The 10,860-nt window shown below is 47.1% G+C and overlaps 1 protein-coding gene across 1 annotated transcript; it reads right to left on the reverse strand.

Moving 5' to 3' along the window:
• Positions 1 to 2,742: 2,742 nt before the first annotated feature.
• On the reverse strand, positions 2,743 to 10,087 carry MB (myoglobin). The gene is made up of 3 exons (XM_067559409.1): positions 9,845 to 10,087; positions 5,636 to 5,858; positions 2,743 to 4,457 (listed from the first exon to the last, which is right to left on the reverse strand). The coding sequence occupies exons 1-3, from the start codon at positions 9,937 to 9,939 to the stop codon at positions 4,311 to 4,313; spliced, it is 465 nt and encodes a 154-aa protein (XP_067415510.1). The 5' UTR covers positions 9,940 to 10,087; the 3' UTR covers positions 2,743 to 4,310.
• Between the last annotated feature and the right edge of the window lie 773 nt (positions 10,088 to 10,860).

Raw genomic sequence — 10,860 nt, forward strand, 5'->3', positions numbered from 1 at the left:
TCAGGACACTTCCCCACCTTTCCCACAGTGGTAAAGCAATGAACATTTACAAGCAACTTTTTGAAGCTCATGGAATTGGCTATTGTCGAAGTACAGAGACCAGAGGTGATAGCCCAGTGGTAGCAATTTCTGCAGTGTTTTCTTTTCCTCGCATCTTTCCAGTTGTGCTATCCCTTCACTCTTTCTCCCTGTCCAGTTCAATTTTCCCCCTCCACCCACCCACAATAAATACATGCCATTCTGCATCCCTCAGAGTTGCTGACTATTCCTTCTATATATGCTCATCCAGCGGCGAGGGTGAGTGAGAAAAGACAGAACCACTCTGACATATCAGCTACTCATGCAAACTCAAAAGCTCGCAAAGAGCCAGCAGAATGGGACTGCTGTCACGTAGGCCCTACTCTGAGCCCTGCTGCATTAGCACAGTGTCAGCTCCAGTAATTTTCCCCCTCTTCAGTGAGATTGTGGGAGAATCTACTCTGGAATTTGGAAGGGGGGTTGAGCAGAGCAGAAAGCGATAGAGTAGGTTACCATGACTTCTCATAGCAGGAGTTCCAAACAAATACCGCTATCAGCCCATAGAACTGCTGTTCAGATAAGCAAGGAGGCACAGAGAAATAGTAGCTAAAATCAGACCAAGAGCTCTTCCAGCCTCGGCTGTTCAGTTGATTCAGTTTGTGACCTGGCTGTAATATTAGAGCAGAAACCCTGTGGGCTACATTTGTGCCGCACTTCACGGGGGAAACAGTCTCAGAAACTATCCATCATCAACTAGTTCACCGCTTGGCTCCGCTAAATAACCTTTTGCCCCAGCAAGAACTTTGGCTCAGGTGAGGGGGATGACGCACAGACATTGCTCATCATCATGACCTGACCATGCACCAGAGTTTGACTGCACAGCTATCATGCTGGAAAAGCACAGTAAGGCCTGAGGATGCCTGCAAGAGCCTGGACTGCATGGAGTACTGGGGAGCTGCCGCCGTTTGCTACTGTTCACCATAAAAGGCTGCTTTAGTGCATCCTCGGGTGGTGGAAGATGCGTGTTTTGTTTGCATCTTTATGGAGTGAGGGCAGCCAAGCTGGATAGACACTTTATCAGCCAAGTGTCTATAACCCAGTTCTTTAAAAAGCCACAAAGTCACCTTTGCTGACATTTGCAAAGGGATTTTTTTTAATGTGAGTCACAGAACTGAGAGATGGACCCTGCCACGATTAGCATCACAGAGGCAGGGCGTGAATTTATGTGCTAACAAATGGGCTTGTGCTGCTACCTCTTTCTCACACACAGTCGTCTAGACACAGTCATGAGACTGTGGGAGACCAGTCTGAACGGGACTTCTCTTTCCACTTTCTTTGTCGCTTCTAGGGTGAACGGACATATGCACACAGAGACCGCTGCCAGGCACCAATAGCCTCCAGCCTGATTCCACGCTTCAGTGCAAAGTGAACATACACTGTAACGATGCTGCTTTAGACTGAGAGCATTTTGCAACACTGTGGACTGGCTGCAGGGTAATGGGGCATGGGAACCCTTTTGTCTAGCAACAACCATGGTGCAGCCTCCGGGCCCGGGGGACATCACCCAGTCCAGGCTCAAACAGTCGCTGGATGTTCAACTATCAACTGGATGTGGATTGAGGTGTTTTGGGCTGAAGCAATGACTGACATTCAGGGTGCTGTTCCTCACATCAGTGCCACAGGGCGGGGCAAAGCCAGGTACAAGGTGTTTGCTTGTTTTAGCCCTATAAACTAATTAGCCATCTCAATCCTCACCTGCAAGGAGTCAGCGATCAACACCTCAGCATTAGTAACATAGACATTAATGTGTGCACCCACTGCCACTGGTCACTAGGATATCCACAAAGCGGGTGGCCTGGCTGTGTGGTAGGGGAGTGAGGCACAGAGCGTGTCAAGTTCGGTAGGTTTTAAAGGTATAGCTGCCACCTGAGCCTGTTTGGTGTCAAAAATCCTAGATTGTGAACTCGGTGGGACTGGAACTGTTGTCTCTGTACCGGGCCACGCACAACTAGGCCTTGCTCACCAACTGAGGGGAGCTTAGTGGGCATTGTTCCCTACGATCTAGGGAGGGTGGAGACTTAGCTCACCCATCAGAATGGCCGCTTACGCCAAGTGTGTAGCAAGGAGTAGTCAGACAATACGCAGCCCGCGGCAAGCACCCCTCCTCCATCACACGGCCCGACATGAAAATAGCCATCGATGGCTGCCGGCCCACTTGGACTGACAGACGCAGCTGCCACAGCTGCAGAATTTAGCTCCCCAGCAAGCGTAGTTTTGTATCCAAAAGCAGCGTCTGTTGTCGCTGGCAGGGAAACTTATTGTGTTCGGCTGACAGTCCTAGGCCCATATTTAATACACTGCTCTTCCTGCCGCGTCTGGTGTACCCAGAGCTGGAATGAGCAAGCTGCTAGTGGTCTCACTGAGACAAGGGCCAAGCGGGCTGTAACCTCATCTAGGCAGTACAATGGAAAGCATCTTTCAGTGATCCCTCCAGCTAGTTAACAGTGACAGGCTTTGAAAGGTTGAGTTCCCAGACATATGGATGGTGATCATGACCCATGGAGTGATGGGAATTTATAAAGGCAGCGAAATAAGAAATATTCTCTGTTCCAACAAGGACTTTGTCCCTATTCTCCTCTGAGTGGCAGAGGTTTTTTTTTTTTTTGGCTTCTGATCTGAATGGAATAGGAGCAGGACCACCACAGCGCAGATTCACGACAGAACTGAAGATATCTACCCCATACACAAATATAGGGGCCTTTTATTCCTCCAAAGGGCAGCTTGATTTCCCCTACAGTAGTGGTTCTCAACACAAGTTACACAGAGGTCTTCCAGGGCGTACATCAACTCACTTGCCTAGTTTTACAACAGGCTACATAAAAAGCACTAGCAAAGGCATTACAAACTAAAATGTCATACAATGACTTGTTTATACCGCTCTATACACTATATCTTGAAATGTAAGTACAATATTTATCTTCCAATTGATTTATTTTGTAATGATATGGTAAAAATGAGAAAATAAGCAATTTTTCAGTGATACTTTTGTATTTTCATATCTGATGTTGTAAGAAAGTAGTTGAAGAGCGGTGAAACTTGGGGGCACACAAGACAAATCAGACGTCTGAAAGGGGCCTTGTAGTCTGGAAAGGTTGAGAGCCACTGCCCTACACCATGCATCTCAAGACATTTACTGGTATAACAGAGGCAGTGCCCTATGATGGTCACTCAGAGAGAGGAAATTCTAGTTGTGTGCCACCTCTTGCCTTTTTCCACCTTCCCTGCATCTCACCTAGGCACATCTCAAAAGTAAGGAGCAGATACAGACACTGGTACAAGCATATTTATTTACTGCAAAACACACTATTCACCAGCCACTGTGATGGAAATTCAAATACAGAGCAGCACCTGCGGGGGATCATAGCGAGTCCTACATTTTCTCTTTAGAGTTTTGCTAAGGAGACTTTAGCAACCAGTGACACTTGCCAGATCGGCAGCCCCCGGAGATTGAAGGGCTGATTTTTACCCCTAGAATTGGCATAATACCATTGATGGCAATGCAGGCTCCCTACTGTAAGCTGCATATCTCCTCCTTGCCCTTGAGTGACTACCATCTCCTTTTAGGGGGAAGTGGGACCCTCCCCACAGCCCATTCCCTCCTTCGGTGACTCTGGTGAGACTGCTAAATTGTTCCAAACTAGTGATTTTGACACCTTACGGAGACCTGCTTTTCAGAGGGCAGGAGCACTTCCTGACAATCAAACCCCTTTATGGCATCTCAGGCTGGGCGCCTAAAACCCTTCGTTCCTTTTGGAGATCTTGGCCAAGGCTGTCAATCAGTGCCAACTCTGGTGGCAATTCTAGCAGCAAGCAGGACAGTTCACAATTCAAGCCCAGTTCCTCCCTCCCCCCCCCACAGTCATCCCTTCAATTGTAGATAACCTTCCCCTACTCTCCTGTTCTCTGGATGTACCGTTCCCGTCTGCTCTAAGATCGGGGCTTTGGGTAGGGACTCGAGGAAGAAGGGCTCACATAATTCTTTAATGAACAAATACAATATTTTTCTAAGAAAACAGATTATTTCTCCTATCGGTGAAGCCAGGAAAGGACAGTGGCTTATCGCAGATATCACTGAGCATGCCTCTCTGTGGTGAGAGACTGAACACGGCTCTAATCAAAAGCGCCCCCTCATTTTTTTGGATGGTCACAGAAAAGGCACCCAAGCTGGGGCCTAGAAAGCTATTCTAAGATGCACTGCTGGGCCTCCGTGGAGGTGTCGCCTCGTGTGCACACTAGCCCTGGAACCCGAACTCCTTGTACTTGCTGGCCATGTCATTTCGGAACAGCTGCAGGGCCTTCCTCATCGCAGCCTGGGACTCGGCCCCGAAGTCCGTGGGATGCTTGTCAGCAATGACCTTGACAATGATTTCACAAATGAACTGTCAAGGAGGAGGGGGGAGGGAAAAAGGAAAAAGGACAAGTTAGCATGACTCTCAATGGGGACCCTTTCAGTAAATGCAGAGTAAATGTATTGGTTGAAGATACTGGAAATGATGTCTTAGGGGTTCTCTAGACAAACACGTCACTTGCGGCAAGCTGGGGTGTAAATCTACCCCACATTAGCCAGCTGTGCGCTAGGTGCCCTGCTGCTGCACACTAAAAGTCCCTTAGAGCTCTTTGATCTATGCCACTTTGAAATGGGAGTAATTCAAAGCACACTAGGGGCTTTAGGTGCTCGGCCACAGGGTGCAGACAGGCACTTAGTGCATGACATGCTACTGCAGGGTAGATTTACACACCAGCTTGCCACAAGCTAAGTGTTGGCATAGACAAGTCCTAGGACTGAATTCAGTAGTCCTCCCCTCAGCCATCTGAGAGGCAGCATTAGGCTGGGACTTGGGAAACACCTGAGTTCTACTGCTGGAACAGATGCAGAGAAGGGCTACTAGGATGATCTGAGGAATGGAAAACCTGCCTTATGAGAGGAGACTCAAAGAGCTTGGCTTGTTTAGCCTAACCAACAGAAGACTGAGGGCAGCTATGATTGCTCTCTATAAATACATCAGAGGGGTAAATACCAGGGAGGGCGAGTAATTATTTAAGTTCAGCACCAATGTGGACACAAGAACTAATGAATATAAACTGGCCATCAGGAAGTTTAGACTTGAAATTAGACAAAGGTTTCTAACCATTTATCTGCCTGGGTCATTTACACTATAAACTCTCATTCTGGGTTTGTATGGTGCCTAGTACAATAGGTCCCTGATCTTCACTGGGGCTTCTAGTGCTGCTGTAATACAAATAAGCCCCTTGGGTGATGTCACTCACTGTTCTAATATGATCTGGTTTCCCATGAGTGCTGGCGCTGGCACTTTGGTTTATTATTGTTAAGGGTTGCGTGTGAGCAATGGAAACTTGGGGACTCGCACACCAGGAGCTGAGCCCTTGCACACTGACCTCCCAATATTACAGTGGTCTCCTACATCACATCGAGCTCACACAAGTACAACTTGACATCAGTGAACAGAGGTACCACACCCCCTTGTCCACTCAAGCCCACATTCTGTGCGCACTCTGAACCCCATCTCACCTAAGAAACCCTCTCCAATTCCCATACCTCCAAGAACTTGACAGTGATTTTATGCTTGGTAGCATGGCTCTCAGCCAGTGGCTTCAGCTCCTGCTCATGATGGCCCTTCTGCTTCAGGATCTTGCCCAGGGCAGTAAGGACCGTGGTGCCATGCTTCTTCAGTTCTTCAGAGCTCTTCATCTCCTCAATCGTCTTCATGTGCTTGAACTTGTCAAAGCGTTCCTGGGTCTCGGGGTGAAGCTGAAAGAGTCTGTGAACAGAAGCAGGGAACACATGAGGTGCAAAGATGGGATGAGGAAAAACCCAGGAATTGCTAGACTGGATCAAACCCAAAGTCCATCTAGTCCAGTGTCCTACCTCAGGGTACTTGCTGCACAAATGAAAGACTCTCCAGTGTGTGACAGTGGCCATCCAAAATAGACCATGGAACAAATAACAATTCAATGCCTGATTCACAAATACGAAGGAGGCATCACAGCGATACACTCTGCTACTCCAGATGCAATTATCTGGCTTACCCATCTAAACGTAACATAGTTGCTGCTCTACATTTATCTCAACCATACGAAGAAGGTTGATTGCAGTGTGATTGCAGCAAGTGGACGTATGTAAGCTGGCTTTACTCTAGCTAGCTTGGGTACAGGAGCAGTGAAGCTGAGGCAGATTGGACATCAGCATGGGCTGGCCATCCGAGTGATTAACCAGGGTTCTTGGTAGGCTTGTCTAGTCCATGCGACTGTGGCTTCGCTGCTCTGTTACCCAAGCTAGCTAGAGTTCAGGTATCCCTAATCATGCTGCAATCACACCTCCTACTGCAGTGTAGACATACTCTCAGAGAGTGGCCAGAACCATGTACTTCGAAGGAAGGTGTAAGAGCCCCACAAGTAAGCAGATGTGGGATCATCTGCCTCCCATGAAGGTCTCATCCTCGCACTCAATTGTTTGAGATTAGTCTTACCCCTGAAGCATGAAGTTTTAAATCCTTTCCAAGGCTTTAGAGTAATAACTATGACAACTCTGGCTATTCTTGTTCTCCACATAAATACCTAATCTTGTTAAATACTTAGCCTCAACAATATCCTGTGGCAGTGAGTTACACAGTTGAATTACACATTGCGTGGAAAAGTATTTCCTTCCATCCGTTTTGAATTTGCCTCCTTGGCATTTCATTGCATGTCCCCTTGTTCTTGTGTTACAAAACAGAGAACAGAAGTTCCTTCCTTGGACCAGGCAGCATTTTGTATCATTTAATCCTATCCCTTCTTATCTGTCTCCTTTCTAAAATGACCAATCCCAGCCTTTTCCATTTCTCTCCATGAGAGGCAAGGAGGCAGTGCACTTAACATTTTCAAATGACGCCACAGAGCAGGTGCCCATCTTACTTGTTTTTCAGAGCTGTTTAGCCCTTTGGCACCAGTAACCTGGGATTGTGCCAGGGTATTAGGATAAGGGTGAGAGCCCAGGGCCAGCCGTGACTCGAAGGAGAGACTGACATTTGTCTGAGAAAACCCTTCGTCCTTCACCTGCCACGAGGCTCTGAGGACTCATACAATTTAATGCCACGGCTGCTTCTTCAAGCTCTCCTCCATGACGCTCTGCAACCATTAAACGCTGAGTTCCCAAGTGAGCCCATCAGCACGACTCTTAAATCGACCAGGAGGGACCAAGGTTAGACATCCCTCATTGTACTGCACATAAATACAATGGTCACAGGTGCTATAGAAAACCCTTAGAGAGAGAGATGTAGGTGCGGTGCTGCAGAGTCGTGTGTGTGCGTGTGTGTGTGTGTCTGCGTGCGCACGCAGACAGGGTGTTTTAATTCCTTCCACATCTCTCACCAATCCACCAGCTTAGTCTGGTATCTGACACCCTGGTTCTGCTACCGTGCACTGTTAGAGAATTGGGAACAACAGGGTAACAAGAGCTGGAGGAGCACAAGGTCTGCAGCCATCCCAGTGCCCAGCAGGTCTCCCACACCATCCAAAACTATATACAGGAACTGACATGGAAACAGTGGGAAGGTGGTTAAAAAACAGATCAGTCACCATCCCTCCTCTGCTGAATTTACAGGGTGCTGGAGATATGGGGGGGGGTTTGACACTGCAGGCAGCCAATCTCGAAGGAAACTTCACTTTTGCCCCACATTCTAAAGTGATACTGAAGGGAAATACTGGCTTACATTATTATTATTTATTACTATTGCACCTAATAATTATGTAGCATTTGTATCAGTGGCACTGAGATCACGGCTCCATTGTGCTAGGCACCATATAGACACACAGACAGAGAGACAGTCCCTGGTCTGAAGATCATTCACTCCAAATAAAATAAGGCAAATGAAGAGGAAAAAATGATTGATGTCCTTATTTTACACATGGGGAAATGAGGCACAAAGAGGTTAAGTGACTTACCCAATGAGTCTATGGTACAGCTAGAAATTTTGCCTAGTGCTGTCACCATGAGACTACCTCTCACAAAATGAGGGCTACTAGGTTTCATTACTATGTGGAATGATGCTATTAGCCAGTAGCTGGTATTCTGGTCCCTCTACCTTTAACTAGAGACCCCTTAGATGGCAGTAAGAAGGGAGTTCAGCCTTTATAGACCATTCAGTCTCATGCCAGATTCTCAGTCTTGCAATGTAATTATATATTAAATTAGATTAGATTGACAAACACCCTGAGAGTATGGATAATACGAACAGCCTTGTAGCAAAAAGATTCCTTATGTGGGAGACCATTCTTTAAAGGGCTTTCATTTAAGACGGCAAGAACGTTAGGCAAGGATTTGTGTGTTAATTTTGCCTTTTACCAGGTACTAAATGTACCAAGATGGGTCTTTTCCTTCTTGTTTGTTTCCTCTCCATGACCTGGTTTGTTTCAGAAAGAAATGACTAGCACAGAGGTATCTCCTCAGTGAGGACACACCCATCACCCAGTGCAATGTAAGGAGCCTATCAGGGCCAGTTAGCCTTGTTAAAATGCTGCCACTAAATTGGAAGAAAAGTGATGCTCATTTCTATGCCTATGATGGATCTCCCTCTACACTCTGTCTGGATATGGCTGGTATGTAAGGATGTACCTGTCTGTACCTCTGGTTCGTGGGATTTAGCACCTGCTAAAGGAGAAATCTTGTGGGAGCCCCTTCTTAAAATAGCAACAACATGTCACTGACCCCACCATCAAAACAACTGAACCAAGGACATATTTATATTCAGCATTTTTGTAGCACATGGAGATGGGTGATATCTGAAACTGGGCAAGCAAAACTGATACGTAAAGGGGACCTCAATTTACAGTTAAAGATCGTGGTAAATTCTCACTTGAAACAGGATGCTCCAGGTAATCAAAACCCAACATGCCCATCCACCTGGAGGGGACCTCCCAGGACATTGAAATATTACTCACGGCTCCATCCCCAGAGTTTCAAAGATTCAGAGCTCCCACCCTAACCTCAGAATCACACACTCCAGTGGAAGAGGGCAGAGTGGGAAAGTGCTCCATCTCAGACCACAGACTCAAGCTGGGCTTTGGAAAGAGCTTGCGTCCGATCTCCCACATTTCTAGAGGATTTGGCCTGAGGCTATGATTGGACGGAAGGGTCTATCGAAGAGGAAACAGAAAGAAATGATTAGGGCAGTGGCTTCCTCGTGTGAAATTTGATGGGGGGACATCACAGGTAATCACAGCAAATTTGATGAAATCACAGATTCCATAAAAATTTGTCACATGATTTTTTTCTCTCATCTCTTCCCCCTCCCATCTTTCTTTGTATCCCCCCATGCTGTTTTTCGTCCTTGCCTCCTAAGGGGCCTATTGCAGGGAGTTGGAAGGCCCTGGAGGGGCACCCACCTCACTCCAGCATTTTGTTTCACTGTGTTCTGTCAGTGAGGATCTGGAATTCAGCTTCATTAGTGGGCTGACTGACAAAACCCAAGACCTTTGGAGTAAGGAAAAAAAAACCTTAATAAGTTAAAGCTTTTGACCCAGAAACCCATTGCCCTAGAAATGATCAATAAAGAAAGAAGTCAGCTCAAACAAATGCTGGAGAAAGCTAAAGCCCCAGGGATTGGTCCTGGGTCTGATACTCAGGATTAATGATACACAATCACCCTGCTCGCCTTCTTCACCTGTAAAACCCTAGAGATGCTCAAAAGCAAATTATTCCTAAAGTCCAGTGCACCAAGCACTTGAGCCAGGCTCTCTCTCAGGCTTCCATCACCACTTTGCTGCCTACCTGATGATAACTTCCTGCCCATGGCCCGGGAGGTCTGGTTCCACCTTCGACCAGATGTGCAGGACGTGTGTCCATTCCTGATCACTGAGCCCCATAATTTGTCGACGCTTGAAAAAAAGGCAGAGGTGGGGTGAGGTTGTTTCCCAAGAGGTACAGCTGTATGCCCTGCCTCGGAGTGTGGCTAGCGAGCTCGCTTCTGGAGTTTATATTCCCTCCTCGCAAACCGACACCTGTCAATTGTCAGCTGGAGTTTCGCTCTCTTTCAGGCTGGTCTAACCTAATCTTCCTGTCTCGGGGGGAGCTATTTTGGGTCAGGTGCTATTGTGGCTGCCCCGATGGAATCATTTCTGCTTCTCCTATTGGGTTGGCACGTGTCCCGTTGTGGGCAGAAAGGGCACTGCTGAAGTGCGGTGCCAGGAGCTTGTCATGGAGTTCCTGTCGCAAGGACCTGGGAGGTAGAGGCGAACTGTCAAGCTGTAGATTTCAGAACCACACACTCGGCAGTGCCGAGATGCACCATGTCTGCCTGTAGTGACCCATTCTCTGTACCCCATTCAGCCCCCCAGGATGGGCAACACGAGCAGGCCCAGCTCTCCTGTAGAACTGGTTATTGATTACAAGCGTATTTCCTTTCCACTGCTGATCTGGGATGAGATTTTACATTTCCTTTTTAACATTCGTAGTTTCTTCTCTGATAAAGCAGACAATTCTATTTTAGAAAATTGCACAGTATCATGGAGAAGTCTCCTCAAGAGCTTTTAGTTACTCTGGGTCCAAATGCCATGTGTTTCCCCTCTCTGCTGCCCAGAATCAGAAAAAAAAACAGTGCAAATATATTATATCACTGAACTGTTGGAATGGTGCAATGTGGCACCTGGAGCACCTCGGGTAATCATTTATCAAAGGGTAACAAACCTTACGCTTCACAACTGAAAACAATTTCTAACTATCAGAGGCCAGGGTGAGACCTAATGTCAGGGGCAGATTATCCCATATTTGCACATTACAGGGCTCTG

This window comes from Emydura macquarii, unplaced genomic scaffold (assembly GCF_026122565.2).
Source record: "Emydura macquarii macquarii isolate MOO-44397 ecotype Brisbane River unplaced genomic scaffold, CSIRO-AGI_Emac_v2 contig_2205, whole genome shotgun sequence".
Classification (NCBI taxonomy): Eukaryota; Metazoa; Chordata; order Testudines; family Chelidae; genus Emydura; species Emydura macquarii.

Coding starts and splice junctions, on each gene's coding strand:
- MB (XM_067559409.1), bottom strand. CDS start 9,939: ATGGGGCTCAGTGATCAGGAATGGACACACGTCCTGCACATCTGGTCG. Junction 5,859..9,844: donor GGGCAGGAAGTTATCATCAG/GTAGGCAGCAAA, acceptor TTCTGTTCACAG/ACTCTTTCAGCTTCACCCCG. Junction 4,458..5,635: donor TCACTGTCAAGTTCTTGGAG/GTATGGGAATTG, acceptor CCTCCTTGACAG/TTCATTTGTGAAATCATTGT.